The sequence below is a fragment of the Saccoglossus kowalevskii genome, chromosome 14 (genome assembly GCF_978046115.1).
Source record: "Saccoglossus kowalevskii chromosome 14, keSacKowa6.1, whole genome shotgun sequence".
Taxonomy (NCBI): domain Eukaryota; kingdom Metazoa; phylum Hemichordata; class Enteropneusta; family Harrimaniidae; genus Saccoglossus; species Saccoglossus kowalevskii.
This window is the reverse complement of record NC_140654.1, coordinates 12,682,623-12,702,627: the sequence shown is the minus strand read 5'-3', so window position 1 is coordinate 12,702,627 and position 20,005 is coordinate 12,682,623. Positions and strand designations below refer to the sequence as shown.

Genomic DNA, 20,005 nt, shown 5'->3' with positions numbered 1-20,005 from the left:
CTTGACCGAGTGCTCACGTTTATTGAAACCTCGCATAAATCAAGAAATAAGTACGTGTACAAAGTGTACGAAAGCATTCCTTTATTTGACCTTATCATACGATCACAAAAACAACTTTTTAAAATCTTTTTTGGGGTGGTCCTCGGGTAAGCGCCCACCCCCAATTTTTCCCGATTTTGTACGTTCAGGCCCCTGGGCGCGTGCCCGGGGTAATACGGTATATATAGGTCGTGCTAATTCATTTGGATTAGAACACAAACGTGACAGTTCATAGTATAGCCATTTAGTCCAATTTGGCGGTTTGGTTGTAAATCATGAGAGCGTTATATTTCTTATTGAGGTTCTTGTAGAATTGAAGTTTATTCAGTGAGTTTAAAGCGGGAGGGTCGTCACCTGCGCACGCGCTGGAATTGAGTCCTAATATAACGATAACAACGCACGCTAAAAACCAAAGGCTCATGGGTAGACGTTTGTTTGTAAACAATGACACGCTATAGCTATCTGACGCATGCGCAGGCGATGACTCCCCCGCTTTAAACATTGTGTTTCTATTCCCTTATGTAAAGTATGTAAAGTAAGTACATTGTAAACTCATTCTAGGTGATTAAAATAACAACTATGTTACCATGTATCAATGTATAACATAACCTGATACATGGCAATAACATTGTTAAAACTTTGTTGAAAACGTTTTACTAGAAAAGTGTGTACACTACGGCCATTTCGCATTAGCACTCGAAATACATTCCAAACCATTGTTTATTTGCGATTTCATGATTATGGGTGATCATTATGAAACTGTAAAGTCCGAAATAGTTAAAATTGAAAGTGTCATATATAACAATTTGATAAGAATCGTGTATTCATAGAGTGTATTTTTTTTATTGTACATGTTCAATTGTTGAATAATTCTTAATTATTGTTAATTTTATTATTTTATTTATATTTTATATTATGTTCTTTCGAAATTCGTGAGCTGTGGGTATTGCCAAAACTACCAGCAAATATATAATAAAATATATTAAAAATAATAATTAAAATACAAAAAGTTGGGGATAAAAAAAAAACTAAAATATTATAAACGTTATTCATTTAATTTATCGAATTTCCACTTAAGTTCATATTATTTTCTCGGTATATTCAATGTTAGTTATTCCATAATGCATTTCACTTATACGGTAACAAGAGTGGAAATAAATATTTTTATTTTAGTTCGAACTCCCATAAAAAATGACAGTCGGCACTGGCAGTTTCGCGGTTTCTCGACAGAACACAACTCCTGCTCGATGACGGTCACAGGTATATATAAGCATAATCAGGCAGTTCTAGACTTGAGCGAACTATTATATCTGTCTAGCTATTGGCTGGCTTTTTGCTTGCATAGAACTGTAAATACTAGTGTTACTAATGAAATAACGGCCCTGCTCATAAAATGACCTTTCACCTGTAGTCCTGCATACGTGTACTTCAGCACCATACAAAAGATAGGCACTATCTAGTTGGGCGATATCCTAACACGACCGCATTATGTATGGTCCATATAATACCTGGCTGCCATTTTGTGACTACTGAATTTGCATCATCGACAGGCCATCAGTCACTGTTTTGCTAGTCACCGTTCGCGGACATCATAAACAATGATATTTGATGAGATATTGCGTATTTTGGGTGAGTTCGGACGTTATCAGAAGATCCAATATTTTTTGATCTGCATGGCAGCTATACCTTCCGCATACTTCAATCTTGCAAACAGTTTTTTGAGCGCGTCTTCCGACCACTATTGCTTGGTTCACGACGACCAGACATTCCAAGACACATCTCATTTAAAAAACTGTACGATTCCATACGACGCAGAGGAAGAAACGTACGATTCGTGTAACCGATATGATGTCAACGTTTCGATGGGCATATGGCCGGAACTGTGTTTTCAAGAGTATGACACCCTAGAATGTGACAATGGTTGGGTGTATGATAGATCAGTGTATGAAAACACTGTGGTCCATGAGGTAAGCTACGAGCATAATTCAAATATTCGTACCACCAGTTATAACAACCAAACACATTCACATGCGATGATTTTTTTTATTCATTTCGCAAAAAAAGTAACTACACGGGGCGATTGAAGCGTCGCCTTATCTTGTGTCTATCTTCCAAATTGGCATTTGCATTACTTTACATTTACAGATTGAAACGTAGGACATAATGAAAACAGATCACTGTGTGACACGACCTTCAGATGATCATCACAGAGATAGAATGCAGTAGTTCATTTATATTTAACATGCTGCGAGTTTTAGCTTGTCATTTCAAGCATGCGTGTACGTCGGTTCGTCCCATATTTCACAAGGAAAGATGGTTATAGCATTCTCGTAAAATGAATCGCACCATAGTAAAATTATTCGATATGAGTGGTATGCATGTGTTTATGAACAGGGACAGTATTTATTCAGGGGGTGGGGTGAGAGATAGAGGTAATGAGCGTCATGTTATGACCTACATTGAGAGTACAATCATCTAATAACTAATTTACCAGTATTTATACCTAAATTCATTCTTAATAAATCATAAAAACATTAGTCATGAAACGCAAAACTCGCATTCTCACAAGAAAGCGAAAAATTTTCTCGCTAAACGTTCCGTCTCACCAAAGAAAATCAACCAAAAATTGCGCTCTCGCGTGAAACAATCCGATCATCACCGGACGATTCCAGATCTCTCACTGCACGCGTTATAAGTATCGTATGCTATGGTTCTATCGGGGGGAACATCTATACATAGGAGAGTTGGCAACCCTGTTCGCCCTGTTGATGGTCACACACGCAAATAATAGATTATTCGAAAGATATGTAACTAATAGAATGATAAAAACATTGCATTGTAGACTCTAGATTGTCACTATATATACAAATATCGTTGACACCTGAATGAAGCGTCAATAGGTGATTTTCCGTACAATTGCGAGATCTCGCGAGATGCATGAAAGACGCGCGTCGAACGTCTGCTGTAAAAATAGAACGATTTGATTTTCAACTCGAATTTCTTTATTTCGTAGCTCACATCGACCGGCCGATTTTCGACAGAGGAATATTGCTTCCGAATACCCTCACTTAATCGAAATTGTCTATCATCAAATGTGGACAGCACATTATTAAGCATGGAAATGTCCCCCAAAATACTTTCGCGTTTGTCGAATCCCACGCGATGTTTGACGTCACTACGACGCTATGACCTTTGTTTGTCCTGTTTTTACGTTCGATTTCACGCATAACGCGTGATTCTCGCAGTGAACGGAAAATGGTCTATACCATGTACTTCCAAGTACTACACAGGATGGAAGTTTAAATAGATCGGTACTGTTATATTGTTTCTCGGATTCACCCACTGCATTGCATTGAATGGCTATTTAAAGCTAAAAATGAAATTGGGTTTCCGGTGGTAACACGGCCGAATACGGTCATCTGACCCGGTCATGGTTCAATCAGCTGACTTTTAGCCAGTGATGCCATAACATTGCGCCTGTATTCGACCCATGTGCCACGTAGGGACTCCTCATTATTTAGTGTTTTTCCCGTCATTACAGTCGCAATTGTTACTAATTTATTCCCGGCACATTTGGTATTTTGTTTTTATATTTTGAAATAAAGCAAAAATGATACTAACTTCTCGAAACAATAAAACTACTCGAGTTTCCTATACATTTACACCCATAATGCATCATTCCTCCGTTCCGTAAAACGAAATTATTCTTTCCGTTAGAAGCGTCGGAAACTCATATTCGTACGTGTCCATTATTCCGTGGTGTTTACGCCCATAATATGCTATTCAAATATCTTAACAACATACACATAACATCCTAATAAACTTTCATAAAAAAGAAAAGCTGTATTGCCATGGATATAACGAAAAGCAAAATATATGTAAAGCTATTTAAAACAACATTTCTTGGTAACTACAATATCGGTGCCTTTTGACACCTGACAGGCAGGACTACCAATAAGGTATGATACCATAGATAACTAACGGTTCTGAAGACCATGTCAGACTGTGGGATCTACACTAAGGATGCACTAAGCTAGTACGATTATGTTAACCGTGTATCGGACACTTCAATCACATTATTTGAAATACAAACATATAATTCAAATTATCGAGTGGCAAATAGAGTGTAGTATCAATAAATATCAATATCTAAGTCTATTATTTACATTGCACTTGAGTTAATAGGATAATGCTAAAATAGGTAATATTAATAATATTGAAGGGCGCATGTGCGAAATTTGTATTGATAAACATTGATTTTCCCACAATCCAATGCGCTCTTCTAATGGAAATCACAAGTATGAGGTTTGACCTGGGCGCGGCTTGAACTAACTACCGCCGGTGACTCCTTAGATGCCTCCCAATCACCTAAAAATACCTAATTGAAGCTTGGTAACGTCTCAGTTTGTACTCGTTGATCTGCGCGACAACCAAAGTCTCCATCTTTGATTATATGAGACCCATATATCTCGCGCATGCGTGGCGCAACGACTACCGCGCTTTAAGTCAGAAATAAAGACAAACAAAAACAGTACAAGATGGGAAAAATAAATGGGCTAATACATGTGTCACACTGTGACATAAGATTAGAGAAACACTTAAACATTTGGTAGTTATTTGTTCATGGTAATTTTATTTAATCACTATTTTATAATTCATATTTCATTACAGTGTTATTATACCGTTGTTGTTTAGGCTATTTTATAATTATTATGAAATTCTTTCACCTGTCCGTGGCAAGAACAACCCCTATTCTAGCACCAGAATGAGTAACACGTACGGACTATCCGTCGGACGATATGCTTTGGATGAGGCGCACTTAATGAAAAAAAAAGTTATTTAGTTTTTCTTTGTAACGTTCAACACAATGGGACCTTCCTAAATAACATACTTTGTGTTCACGCAAACCTCGAGACGTGAGGCCATGGAAATCGCAAAACAAACTACATTTTTGGCAAAAAAAACAAACAAAAAAAACATCAGTTGCTCACATCTAGTATGTCATACATGTAGACTATGTGAGGATTCTTGGGATCCTTTTCTAAACATGCAATTATGCGTTCAGGAATGACTAGCTTACCAGTCTTGTAACGCAAATTAACAAAACTCGGACACTGAATACAATCGCACTTACACAACTATGAAATATTAGCATATTTCCAACTATCTCGGTGATAAAACTGCGCGGTACTAGTCCCCACCCCACGCCATGCAAAAAGTGAACGCGCTAATGATAGATTGGAAAATGCGATTGGTCTGTTACTCGCGTTCGAGGTGGTTCAATAATGATGGAAAATAACTGTCATGAATTAGTTTTCGCGTATCTGTTGACCGACTTGGTTAGCTGATTACTAGTGAATGGCTGTGTTATGTCTGTCATTATTTAGGCTCATGCAAGGTTCTGGACGCAACTTGACTCAGTGATTTGGAACTAATTACGATATAACCGTCGCTATTCGGACTACTATTTCTGACAGTTGGTATTCGCAGTTAGTAATGTAGTGAACGATTATTCAAAAGATATGACGTGTTCAGTACTTAGTGTGATTGGCTGTATGTGTGAAGGCCACGCCTTGGAGTCTTTCAACGTCTTTGTAATTGGTCAAGGTTTTGAAAGTGAATAAAAGAGTTTTAGTTGGTCTTGGGGAGAACATTACGAGAGACGAAGTCTTGGGTCAGCCTTGCAATAGTCTTGGGACTTTTCCCCAGGGCGCTGTGTCTTATAGAGTACTCGACTGACCGACTAAAGACGAGAGTTGAGTATAGTAAGGAAAGATCCAGTGGTTAAAAAATAACATTAAAATGGTTGACACAGTGTCACATTGTACACGCATCATCAAGGGGTTAAAGGTCAGATAGACGACCAACAAGCAAACACTCATATTGCGCTATCAGTTAACATTAATGCTCATTGAATTCAATCATTGTATGACTTTGGTGAATTTGCCCAGTGTACATAGTTTCCAGGTCAGAGTTCTATGTGTTTATCCAAATTAGACTTCGGTTGACTGGAGGTTAAACTGACCTATTAAAAACATGTGATCACCCAAAGACACCTATATATGTAATTCTAAGCTTTGGTAAGAGTTTTTGTCAATGCAGAATAAATTCATCCAATGTAGCATCTATAACGACGTTTCAACATTATCTCATTGTAGTATGACCTGGTATGTGATAAAGATTGGATGAAGCAGTTGTCAAAATCGATCGTACCGTTTGGTAATTTGGTTGGGGCTCTACTTTGCGGACAACTGTCTGATATGTGAGTTGTGTTAAACATTACCTTTAAAATCTTAACCTTACGAAAATCGAATGATCGATATAGTAATAATACGCAATGACAGTTTACTACAAAAGATAGCACTAAGTCTTGATAGTCAAATCTATTTCCCATTTACAGAATTGGTCGAAAACCGGTGTTTTTTATATCGTTGATATCCTCGATCGTGGTGGGTGCCGTAGCAACAGTTTCTCAAACCTATATTATGTTTCTTATTTGCCAATTTCTTCTCGGTTTATGTTCCACCGGAATGTTTCTCGTAGGATTTGTCATCGGTAAGTATTAACATAAACCTATTATGTTGACAAATTGCAATCTTAGATAAAAACGTATAAACAGCTGTCTCACAAACGGTGAGGGCGTAATTGTTCACGTCTACAATGTCACTTGTTTAACCATATCACGTACATATTTAATACCGTATGAACCTCTGAAATAATAACATACATGTATCTCAAATAACAGTATCATTGTATCATCAGGTGTTGAACTGGTTGGAACATCGTATAGAACTATGTGTGGTATCGTCATCGAAATTTTCTTTGCAATTGGTTATATGTTTTTAGCAGTTATTGCTGCAATCGCCAATGGACACTGGAGAAAAATACAATTTGTTGGAGCTGTGATATGCTTAATTTATTTACCGTATTATTGGTATGTAATTTTCAATCTGATGTATTGTAATGTGTCACTATTATTAATGTTCACATCTGGTTATTGTACTAAAGAATACTCCAATTCAAATTTATAGAAAACAATCCTTTTGTTGTGTCGTTACGAAGATATTCACCTCACTGTGATAATTTCATCATCTACACTAAACTACTATAACAGCTGTAATAGTACAACTTTTTGTCAACGGAAAGCTACCATAATGCTACATAGGTAATCCTTTAAACTTAAGGTTTATGATTAAGATCACTAGAAAACAGATGGTCTTCATATCTTTATAAGTCCAAACATCCATTTTAAATCAATCGGTACCTTGCAATGTTCCTCTAACACTTTTACATTATATGGGGTCTAAGTTTAAGAAAATTGAAAGCAGAACTATAACGGTAACTATGACGAAAGTTGTTATTCGAATGTACGATATCTACCTGCAAGAAAAATCTGTTCGGTGATCGTAAATTTCATCTTAGAAAACGATTATGGTGGTTTTATGGTATCATGGAAATGCGTTCTTTTATTCCTAACTGCGCTCCGTACAATATGTGGTCTGTAATGTCCAATTAAATTCTAACACGCATGCGCTGTGCCGCACGTATTTTTTTACAGGTTAATTCCAGAGTCAGCTCGGTGGTTAATAGAGAAGAAAAAATACAATAAAGCTGAGAAGATTTTACACAAGGCTGCCACCGTGAATAAAGTGAAACTACCGGACGATATGTTCGATGATGAACGGAAGGGTATTATGGAAAAAAATGAGGGTGCGGAAATTGAAGTAAGTATAAATACTCAATTTATCTAAACAATCAAAGTGCAAAATGTCATACAACTAAATAACAGCCAATCTGTTCAAAGCGGGAGGGTTGTCACCTGTGCACGCGCGGGAATTGAGTCCTAAGCGACGATAACAACACAAGCTAAAACGCAAAGGCTCATGGGTAGACGTTTGTTTGTAAACAATGACACGCTATGGCAATCTTACGCATGCGCAGGTGACGACTCCCCCGCTTTAACATCTTTCAGAAACGGAAACTGAGAATGTAAAGACTATCAGACTAACAAAAAAATTGTAATGAATTGAAATGAATTGTAAAAAAATTGTATATGAAATATACTAATTGTATATGAAACTACTTTTTTAAACAAAAAAACGTTTTAAACACTTAACCTTTAATTGTACTACAGAGCAAAACACATATGTACAAATATGTTCAGTAAAACAGTCAGTCCTAAATTCACAAATAATGAGTTCCTACTAGTATTTTTTTATTGATAAAAATGATGAATAAAGCAAAATAAAAATACTAGTAGACAGCCAGAGTACATACAAACTTCAATTTAAAAAGTTGTATTTTAATGAATGGAAGTGTTAAATGGCTCTTTCCAGGTTAGGGAACTGTGAACATTTGATTCACTTCCTGTACTGCTGTACACTGTGAAAAATCAATTACACAAATAATTAACTGATTGGAAAATTTTCATAAGTTTTTTTTTCTATAACTGCAGTGAACAACTTATGTATATTGTACTTTCAAAATGAAGTGAACAGACAATTTAAGTCATTTAAAAAAAAATTAAGATTTCCTATGCAATTACTAAAAACACACTATAAACTAGTCTGTCAAAGGTTTAAGTTAATCACAGTGAAAAATATTGAGAAAACTCACCTTAAATGGTTGGTTTCTGGAAAAAAATAGAGCTTGTTGTGTATAGTACTTGTATCAGTGCTGCTTCCTGTACTCAATGTTTATACCCCGTGACCCCGTGACCTCTCTCTCTAAGCATCATGGGAAATACAATGGAGGATGGAATTGGAAAGGGACTTATTGCTTCAAAGTTAAAAAAAAAGCAGTATTGTTTATATGCGTTTAAATGTTAAATGACATCGAAAACTTCCCACCAACAGATGAGTGATGACCGATGATCAAGCGGAGCACATGATGTTGTAGCAATACTAATATGGGAATCCACAAATTATCTGCTTACAAATGTGCTAAAATGGGGTTCGTGTGATTAGAACTCGTATGCATGTTTGTAAATTCAATGCACCAACATAATTTGTTTTGTGATAAAGGTTATGCAAGATAAAATTTCAAATGTACACCGTAAAAAGTAGTACACAAGCTGGGCATCCTTGTTAAAGTGAGAAGGTCGTCACCTGCGCACGCGTCGGAATTGAGTCACAACCGACGATAACAACGCGTGCCTAAAAAGCATGGGTGGACGCTTGTTTGTAAACAATGACACGCTATGACCATCTAACGTATGCGCAGGTAACGAACCCCCCGCTTTAAACGGTATTTTAAAAGACACGGGTTTGTTTATAATGTGGGCTAATCAAAAAGATTGTGAATGCTTAAAACAGATGGGTAGTCACCTGCGCACGCGCGGAAGTTCCAAGCGACGATAACAATGCATGCTAAAAACGCAAAGGCATATGGGTGGACGCTTGTTTGTGGACACTGGCACGCTATGGCTATCTGACACATGCGCAGGTGATTACAACAAACTCTTAGACAATGACGTTAAAACATCTCTGTGCAAAACTGGAGTTATGCTCTGTTATATTCGCTCTTTTATCCGGAAATCAGCCAGTCTTAGGATTTCTGCAATTTGCTTTAAAACCGAAAAAAAGCCAGGGGAATGGTTGGCTGTGTCCATTTGTATGTTAGACAGTGGAAAACGAGATCTCACGCTAATCTGTCGAAAAGATAACCATTTGGGAGCTAAACTTATCACTGCATACTGCTATACTCTCGCCACTGAGAACAAATAAGTTACACTATGACAAACTAGCAACACGCACACACTGACATACCTTGGAATATATTTCTCACTGAGCTCCAGAATACGTATGAAAGCTCCAGATAACAACTAGACATATTTACATGCATTTGATAGAGATGAGATTTGATTTTTTTTGTTTAATTTGTTTCTTTACGAACAGTAATGTATTTATAATTTTATAACAGATCAGCATCCAAGGCCGATGGCCATAGTAAAGGTAATACTAATAATAATAAAATACTTTTATAGCATGTCAATGTGAGGCACTGGCCGGAGCAGTTCGAACATGAATATTCGAACTAGCATCCGCAGTCCAGAAGACCCAATGACATTCTCATTTGTGCACTCTTTTTTTTCATGTAGCTTGTTATTAAACATGACCAGATCGCAAACTAAAATAAAATCAAATAATAGTTTGGGCTTTATTTATTTTTCTTTCATATCTTAAATATTGTATTTTTTCACATAATTTATTTTATTTATTATTTTTTTTTCAATTTGTTGGTAGTTTGATAGAATGCCTATGGACTAAAACATCTGCTATGTATTAGTGGACTGTATTTCATGATGTTGGTTTCGACAGTATAAGCACTACACCGTCTACAATTATATTTGGAAAAAAATATTCTGTTTAATACATTACGAGTAATTATACTGAGTCACTCACTGGACATGTTTTTATGTTTGTAGAAATATGCGTAATATTACTCTCCTCTTTCTTTTCATGTAGGTAGTTGTTTATATTTTTTTTTGATTTGTTTTTTATTCAAATCTTGCAAATCCAGTGGTAGTCATGTTGGTCCTTCCCGCAATGTGATGTGTATATGGTATTACAATTCTGAATATGTTGTGTATATTTCAGTATAAGGAACCCCAGTATACAATGGCGGCTCTCTTTAAGACTCCAAATCTACGGAACCGAACAATCAATATATGTTATAATTGGTAAGGCCACGTTGTTATGCTTTCTTTATTTACAGGACGGCAGTCTTCGTGCCGTGTCCTGTTCGATATGGGACTCATAGCGACGTACACAACGCGTGTAAATTACATTGTTTATTTACATGAAATTCGAACACGCGCTGCGCGACGACCACTGCGCTTTAAACTGTCCGAAGTTCATACTATATCGAATGTCGTTTTTTTTTATTCTCGGTTCGCAATTGTCCGTACTACATATACGTAAATTTATTCAATATCATGCGTTTGTTAGTTAGTGGGAGTACTGAAATGTTTGGGCTATTTAGGTTCTGTGCGTGCGTGCGTGTGTGTGTGCGTGCGTGCGTGTGTCCACACGTTTGCCAGGGCCACTACTCGAGCATATCTTGACCGATGACTTTCAGATTTAAAAACAGAGACCATATTTACGTCGATTTCCTTTACCATTTAACCAGAAATTGCTGAATTCTGATACTTAAACGTATCCGATATCGTTTCTCGGAAATGAACAAGGAGATTTCATTCAAATTCTGTATGAGAATCATGCATATTAAGTTACTGGTGCACGAGATTTGAACCGAAATTGCTGACTGGAAACCATTTTGTTTTTCATTCCTTTCCATGCCGAATTCACACTAATAGATCACATATATTACCTAAGTAATATACCAGTATGTAATACCATAGTTTGTGTTTTTCTGTCGAAATGATTGATTTTTGCAATTCCATGTTAACCAACTTCTAGAGCAAAATACGACACATTAAATTAGTTTACATAATAATGAATACGTGCGTAGAATGATAGTAGAAAATCGAAGAGACTCCCATGGCTTGGACCACCGAATTTCAGAGTGCCGTTCTATCCAAACTTAAAGGGCGGTAGTCGTCGCGCTACGCATGTGCGACATTTGTGTTGATAAACATTGATTTTCCCATACTCCAATGCGCTCTTCTAATGGGAATCACAAGTATAAGGTTTGACCTGGGCGCGACTAGCCCTAAATGGCTCCTTCGATACCTTCTAAACACCTGATAAAATAACTAATTAAAGCTTGGTAACGTCTCAGTTTGTACTCGTTGATCTGCGCGACAGTCAAAGTTGCCATCTTTGTTTATATGAGACCCATATATCTCGCACATGCGTGGCGCGACGACTACTGCCCTTTAAAATGTTCGAACACATCCGCCATACAAATTGTCTGTTGACGTCATCTTCTGTAATCACGCATGAGGTCAATAGGGTCAGCAGTGCTTATCATGTACATATGCGGTGGACATTTAAGCAGAAAATATTGCAAATATATTTACTATATGTATATTTTTGGAATACATGATATAATACCATGGTTCATTTCTACACAGGTTCGCCATCAGTTTCGTGTATTACGGGCTTTCGTTGAATACAGCTGCACTCGGTACTAATCCATATACAGCATTTCTGGTTTCCGGTGCAGTGGAAATCCCAGCTTATCTTCTATGTTGGTTTTTGTTGGATAAGGTTGGTCGTCGTTGGTTGTTGTGTTCATTTAACGTACTCGGTGGAATTGCTTTAATTATATCAGTACCACCCGGTAAGTTAATTTAAATAACTGCATGACTCATTACTGGATACATTTTACAAAACCTAATAATCAAATTAAGTTGGCTATGCACTATAGATTTGTGGTATCCAGGAACGATTATATCATATAATTAGTTCTATATATAGAACCAAAAATTGTTTTTTCAGTATCATTGTATTCTGTATACTGAGACCATATCAAATGTTACTTGACGGAAATTCCCATAACGAGTATGGGAGGGTCAATTGTGAGGTCGAACCTCCGTCGTGTTGCATGTTTATATGTTACTAATGTATCTGTGATTTTTCATTGCAGAGAACGTGAATATTTCAGCCGCTTTAGCCATGGTCGGTAAATTTTTCATCGCCGGATCCTTCGCTCTTGTATATATATTTTCGGCTGAAATATATCCAACGTCGGTCAGGTAAGACATTATTGAAATATTGAACCGGGCCAAGGTCGATATATGGATTTCTCGAAGCATCGGTCAATATTGCTCTCTTCGGGCCGACAAATTTGTATATCGACCGAAGCTGGGGGTTGTCGTGTTGTCGTGTAATCGGTGATTATCTCCCAGTTACAAGTATTAACATAACTCGTCCGAAGTAATGCAAGATACCTTGTTGATCATAAAATATTACAATCCACAAATTAAAGGTAATTTTCCGTGAAAACGCCAACAAGCCTCATCGATGAATCAGAATATTTAGATCAATAACGTCTGCGCAAGCGCAGAAGCTGAATATTACGTCTTTGACCTCTGAGAAGTCAATACACAAAGGTATTGACCGCGGCCAAATCAGTGCGCGAATCTGATTGGCTGATAGGGCTATGTGTTATAATAATACGTAAAGCGCACTATTGAAAAAAAAACAATATGGGTAACTATATGGTTGCTAACTAAAATTGCATATTTACTGATACATGTTAATATAATTTACATATTCTAAGATGAAACGTTTCTCATCTTCAATTCAATTTATGTCTTTAAAATTAAATTATAAAGTATATTACTTATACATATTAATGGTGGTTTTCTGCCAAATGTGTTTAAATTATCTGCCACACATCAAAACATGTTATCATCAAATTAACTACCATAAAAAACAAACATCGCAACTCATTATGCTATCTCATCAGATTAAACAAACAGTTTCCATATTAAACCTATCCAGAAAAACAAGTTAACACAATTTGTCACCAGAATGCCAATCAGAATGATTAAAGTCAAATTCACTGTCATTTCATTGCTCATGTTGTCTTTTATGACAAAATTGGAATATAATCGTCTCTATCCCCGAGTGCTGAAATTGCGTGCTTTTTCATTGAATCCGTGGTAATCACGGTCACTGCCTTGTAATCTGCAGCAACCATCACCGTAGTTGCACTGAAATATGTGATAAACAACATGGTCACTGTCCAGGGGTCTTCCGTAATCTGTGGCAATTATGGACACTGTCCTGTAATCTTGGTCGCTGCCCTGAGAACCGTGTTACAATTGATAGTTGCCATGAGATACTAACGATCGCTGTCTTGTAATCAGTGGTAATCACGGTTACCGCCCGTAGTTTTTTAGCAATCATTGCCACTATCCTGTGATATGTGGCAATCAATACATTGTCAAACATATAACAACTAATTAGATAACAAAAGGCACAGGGGTGTCAAAGTTCAAAGTTTATACGAGACCAAACTTTCGACGAATGATTAATACTGCCGTTTAACCAATTCGAAAACCAACCTGCATAATATTTTCAAAATATTTTTTTTGTAATTTTTATTTAAAACTGTATCCAGCTCGGAGCTATGTCAACTTGCTTTAAACTTAACAAAGGTGTTACAGAAAAATAAAAAAAAAATCTACAGAATGTTTGGTATTCAAATTGATATCGTCTTTATTTTATCAGGAATGCTGGCATGGGTCTTGCATCTACATGGGCACGTGTTGGTAGTATCAGTTCACCATACGTAATGTTACTAATCGACATATGGTACCCTTTGCCGTATCTTATTATGGCTATTGTGGCCATACTTGCCGGTCTTCTGACGTTGTTGCTTCCGGAAACAAACGGCAAAGATCTTCCCGATACATTGGAAGAGGGTGAGCTATTCGGAACGTAAGTTTGCATCTTTGTTTATTCGAGAAGCGTAATCGATATAAATAGTGGTTGATAACAGTTTATGTTGAAATAAAAAAAATATATCGGTCTTGAATTATACATTATGCTATGCCATGCCCTTCACTAGAATCTGTGATATCGCCTTCACCTACTCTTCCCAGACTACATTAGAAGTACATATAAACATTTGCACGTAATTATACCTGGGCCTTCACGTAATGTGCACGTGTTTATACCTGGGCCTTCACGTAATGTACATGTGTTTATACCTGGGCATCCACGTAATGTGCATGTGTTTATACCTGGGCCTTCACGTAATGTGCACGTGTTTATACCTGGGCATCCACGTAATGTGCATGTGTTTATACCTAGGCCTTCACGTAATGTGCACGTGTTTATACCTAGACCTTCACGTAATTTGCATGTGTTTATACCTGGGCCTTCACGTAATGCGCATGTGTTTATACCTAGGCCTTCACGTAATGTGCATGTGTTTATACCTGGGCCTTCACGTAATGTGCATGTGTTTATACCTGGGCCTTCACGTAATGTGCATGAGTTTATACCTGGGCCTTCACGTAATGTGCATGTGTTTATACCTGGGCCTTTACGTAATGTACATGTGTTTATACCTGGGCATCCACGTAATGTGCATGTGTTTATACCTGGGCCTTCACGTAATGTGCACGTGTTTATACCTGGGCATCCACGTAATGTGCATGTGTTTATACCTAGGCCTTCACGTAATGTGCACGTGTTTATACCTAGGCCTTCACATAATTTGCATGTGTTTATACCTGGGCCTTCACGTAATGCGCATGTGTTTATACCTGGGCCTTCACGTAATGTGCATGTGTTTATACCTGGGCCTTCACGTAATGTGCATGTGTTTATACCTGGGCCTTCACGTAATGTGCATGAGTTTATACCTGGGCCTTCACGTAATGTGCATGTGTTTATACCTGGGCCTTCACGTAATGTGCACGTGTTTATACCCGGGCCTTCACGTAATGTGCATGTGTTTATACCTGGGCCTTCACGTAATGTGCATGTGTTTATACCTGGGCCTTCACGTAATGTGCATGTGTTTATACCTGGGCCTTCACGTAATGTGCATGTGTTTATACCTGGGCCTTCACGTAATGTGCATGTGTTTATACCTGGGCCTTCACGTAATGCGCATGTGTTTATACCTGGGTCTTCACGTAATGTGCACGTGTTTATACCCGGGCCTTCACGTAATGTGCACGTGTTTATACCTGGGCCTTCACGTAATGTGCATGTGTTTATACCTGGGCCTTCACGTAATGTGCATGTGTTTATACCTGGGCCTTCACGTATTGTGCACGTGTATATACCTGGGCCTTCACACAATGTGCATGTGTTTATACCTGGGCCTTCACGTAATGTGCACGTGTTTATACCTGGGCCTTCACGTAATGTGCATGTGTTTATACCTGGGCCTTCACGTAATGTGCATGTGTTTATACCCAATAGCAAACATTATAAGAAAGACCAACCTCCGCAGACGACAGAAGTGGAAATTCAGTGTGATATGGATGAAATGGAGCTTGGATCGGTTACTGACAACCACTTGATTTCAACTCAAAAGGGCGTTGTAAACGGGAGCTTCAAAAAGGATTAGTCTACCGCTTACCCCTGGAATCTGATTGACTAAGACTAGTGCACAGCTCAATTTAACTGTCAGGTCAATATCTCGAATTATCCCAGCTGATTCAGATATGAAGACTCACTGTACCAGTTACTGAACAAATATTAATAATCCGTATTTTGGTTCTTTACAATATTACGGTTAAATTTGATTTGTAAATATGCTTCTGTTACATTCGCAGAAGAAGTTGTTTTACTGTTCTTGGACAGACAGACAGACAATCAGACAGACAGACATACAGACATACAGACAGATAGATAAACAAACAGACCGAAAGACAAACAGTCAAGGGTTGGAACAGCCAGAGTGAGTACGAGCGCAAGATTGTTACGCTTTTATTAGTTGGATCTACTATCAGTTTTACCTTCCCGGTGTCACAGATGAAAAGAAAGGTATACAAAGGAGAAAACGTCTGTCGTCGTCCTTTTTCAAGTATTGTTTAAAATTTGGCTAAAATAAAACATTTGTTATAGAAATAAGTGCACAGAATGTATACTGGTAATTGGTATTTTCAATATATAGTACAAATAAAATTACAAGTACTTTTTCTTGCCAAATTCTGGCATAAGAAATATTGATATTATTGCAATCATCCAAACACGTACAATAAAGAGGTACAAAATGCTGTCTCAGGCAGTTGTCTTGAATTGGGGAAGGGCATTTCCATATATATATATATATATATATATCATTTTCTATTAGGTAATGCATATGTTGTGTAATATCTATTAAATGACATGTACATTGTAGTCCCAGTGCTGAAATAAGTTTATTCTACAAAGGCATTTCAAATAGAAGGGAAAGCTAAACATGCCATTTTGATATAATTACGAACTTTTAATTTATATAATTAATTTGCTATGATATTGCAAAATATTGTTTTCATTAACAACAATTTCGCTGTCCCAAGGTTACGTGTAATGTATCTTATCATACACGGTCTGCTGGTGAATTACGTTAGGCTCTATAAATATGACTAAGTAAAAATATCCGAATTGCGATGATATGCATACGATAAATAGACTAATAACTAATGTTGGTGAAATTGATCCGATTAGGTGCGTACTATTTTGGGTAAAGTGTGAGTTACAAATAATGTTTACAAAAGGCAAATGCGTACCGCATGTATTTAGATTTATGAAGCAGGAACTACCATTTGACGACGGCAATCTAATGCTGACATTTTATTCTAAAACCTTAATGACGCTAGTTTTGTTTGAGTTGAGAAACAATCTCATGTGTGTGATAATTTGCAAGTTACTAAAATGTTGTTCTAGTATACGTACTTGCTGATTTATATGCCGTGTTTGTAAAAGGGCAGTAATCGCACAATCTAGTAAGCAGGCATAAAACCGCTATATGTCTTTAAACGATGCACCTAATTCATCTGAAATATACATTGTTTAAGACAGCGTACATTTCAGCAACGTAATATTGCTTTCAAGATCATCGATTTTGATCAATTTCGAACGAACGTTAAAGAATTGGCGTGTTCTATACTCAACTATCGATTGATTTTGAAATCTTTAATTATGAATAATTCACCTCAATATAGTAGATTTTAACTGACTCTATGCCATGAGTGCTTATCAGCTACATTTATTCTACTCAAAATAATTATTATTTATATTACTTTGATAATTACAAGGAATACAAAATTGGGCGAAAGTACTACATCCATTTTTCAGGCATGTTCCCGAATCGAACAGATTAGAACAATGAAATTGTTTGAAGATTTAGACGAATATCAAGAATCCGATCCTGAACATGAAACTAGTAGATTTGAGAGTTCGTTGGAACCCAAAGGTATTTTGTTATGCACCGCCCTTTATATACGATTCAATGCATATTCATTATGTGTCTATGAAAGGACGGCAAAATCATTGGCCATTGCCTTTAACTCATTTATTAAAAATAAAAGCATGTTTTCAATCTATGCCTCATGTTAATTTGTTAGCATGGTCGAGTTGGTCTAAAACTGAAAGAACATTATTGATCTTAACTTTTGAAATGTATGTTGCATAATGTAGACAAACATTATAATAAAGCGTCGAATTTCTGAATGAGCGAGGTCAATACTTTCACGTTCTACGTGTTCATTAAAGAGTGGACTCCCTTGCTAGATTAAGTAGCGTGTCATGAAACAGTGGCACGAAATTTCACGATCATTGTATGCTATATATGAACATTTCTATTAGAAATTGCTGAAACGAATATGTTAACGGACATGAAAATCGTTTTCCGTTATATTTTCTCTTCGTTTTTGTTATTTTGTATTATAAAATCACTCTTTCCAGACAAACAAAACAAAAGTAACGTACACTAGTGCGATTCCTCCCTTTATTCTGCCATCAAACGCATGATGTATGTGTAAAGGTTGAACATGGTCAGTCCAGCGATTTTAGCAATATGGTTCCAAAACAGCATTCGGAAAAAAACAAAATGACCACCAGTCAGCCATCTTAAATCAAATCTGGAAAAATGAAATGCATACCAAGTTTGAATGGAATATGTCTATGCATGACCGAGATCCAGTTCCGGGATGGTAGAAAAGCTTGATTTTGATGAATAGTTAGCACGGAAATGGCCGCTATTCGGCTATCTTTGGATTACGGAACAAATGCATGTGCTTATGTATGGAATGATGTGTGTGTAAAGTCCGAATGAATTGGTCCAGACATGACTGAAATACACGACCGCACAGAGATGAAACTATAAGCCCCCGTTTCTAAAAACATCATTTAACTCATAACTATGATACGTTTTTGCGAATAATCTTCACTAATGACGTCATAAAATTCAATGCTATTATATAATGAAAGTTTTTTTGATAAACGCGGAAGTGAAAAGTTGGCAACACGGTAGTATGATTATGTCGCACACCATAAAACACACATATTGGCTTTGAATGTACAGAAATATTATTATAATTATTTTCTTTTTGCTTAAATTAATTAATTTTTTATTGTTTCATATTTCGCCAATCAAGCATAAACCCTTTGTGTATTTGTGTATTTGTGTCGATGCGACATAGTTGAAAAGGAATGCTCGTCTTTCTCCTCAAAATGCAGGAAATAGCGTTTCAGAGGGTCTAGATTTAAACAAATTTCGGCGCGAGCAACCCCCCCCCCTCATGCAAAATTTCGTGTCGCCGTCTTTGGTATGGGTGTTGCAAATCATCGCATATGTGTTATTTGTATAACAATAAGTAATAACATATTCATATTCACATTGTTTCTACACAAGCATGTGTTTAAATTACTTGAATTGCCTTTTCGAGCAATTCACCATAAATAAAAAAAAATCCATTTCTTGGTTACATTTCAAAAAGAAATCCTTCATTAAAATTCCTTTCATTTATTTGTTTGTGGGATAGGGATGCTTTTGTTATTAAGTAAATGTACATTCACTTAATATATGGCATTTTAATGTATATCATCTATGTAGTAAATAAATATAAACAAACTTCACATGATAAAGAGATGCTCATTTATTAAATATATGTACTTCCATTTCACATACCATATTCAGCACATTCACATGGTATATTGATGAATGGTTATGCTGTAAATTAACCGAATTTGATTATATGTGTATCCATAAACATACAAAACAAGGACAGAAACAGGGACTCAATTCCAGCGCATGCGCATGTGGCGACCCCTCCGCTTTAACTCTATTTCCAATATTAAACATCATGTTGATGTTTTCAGAAGAGATATTTGTCCATAATTGTTTAAAGCTAGGCCAGCATTTCTGGTTCTTCTCATATTCCCACAACATGTGCTCAAAATCTTCTCTTTGGTCACAGTTATTTCATTTGTCATAATATCTTTTTTAATTTCTGTGTAGAAAAGCATTTAGGCAAGAACGCCATGTTGTGTTTTACTAGTATTATCTATGGCATGGAGAGTTTTGTAATGAGGAATTTCTCATC

At 36.7% G+C, this 20,005-nt stretch overlaps 1 protein-coding gene across 1 annotated transcript; it reads left to right on the top strand.

The window, feature by feature from the left end:
* Nucleotides 1-1,637: 1,637 nt before the first annotated feature.
* On the top strand, nt 1,638-16,640 carry LOC102810413 (organic cation transporter protein-like). The gene is made up of 10 exons (XM_078006308.2): nt 1,638-2,006; nt 6,198-6,301; nt 6,440-6,594; nt 6,802-6,973; nt 7,598-7,763; nt 10,638-10,720; nt 12,077-12,285; nt 12,592-12,700; nt 14,184-14,393; nt 15,894-16,640. The coding sequence occupies exons 1-10, from the start codon at nt 1,638-1,640 to the stop codon at nt 16,039-16,041; spliced, it is 1,725 nt and encodes a 574-aa protein (XP_077862434.2). The 3' UTR covers nt 16,042-16,640.
* The last annotated feature ends 3,365 nt before the right edge of the window (nt 16,641-20,005 follow it).

Excerpts from the sequence above, each read along its gene's own strand:
- LOC102810413 (XM_078006308.2), top strand. The coding sequence starts at position 1,638 with ATGATATTTGATGAGATATTGCGTATTTTGGGTGAGTTCGGACGTTAT. Across the intron at positions 6,302-6,439 it reads TGCGGACAACTGTCTGATAT|AATTGGTCGAAAACCGGTGT; the intron begins GTGAGTTGTGTT and ends TCCCATTTACAG. Across the intron at positions 12,701-14,183 it reads ATATATCCAACGTCGGTCAG|GAATGCTGGCATGGGTCTTG; the intron begins GTAAGACATTAT and ends TTATTTTATCAG.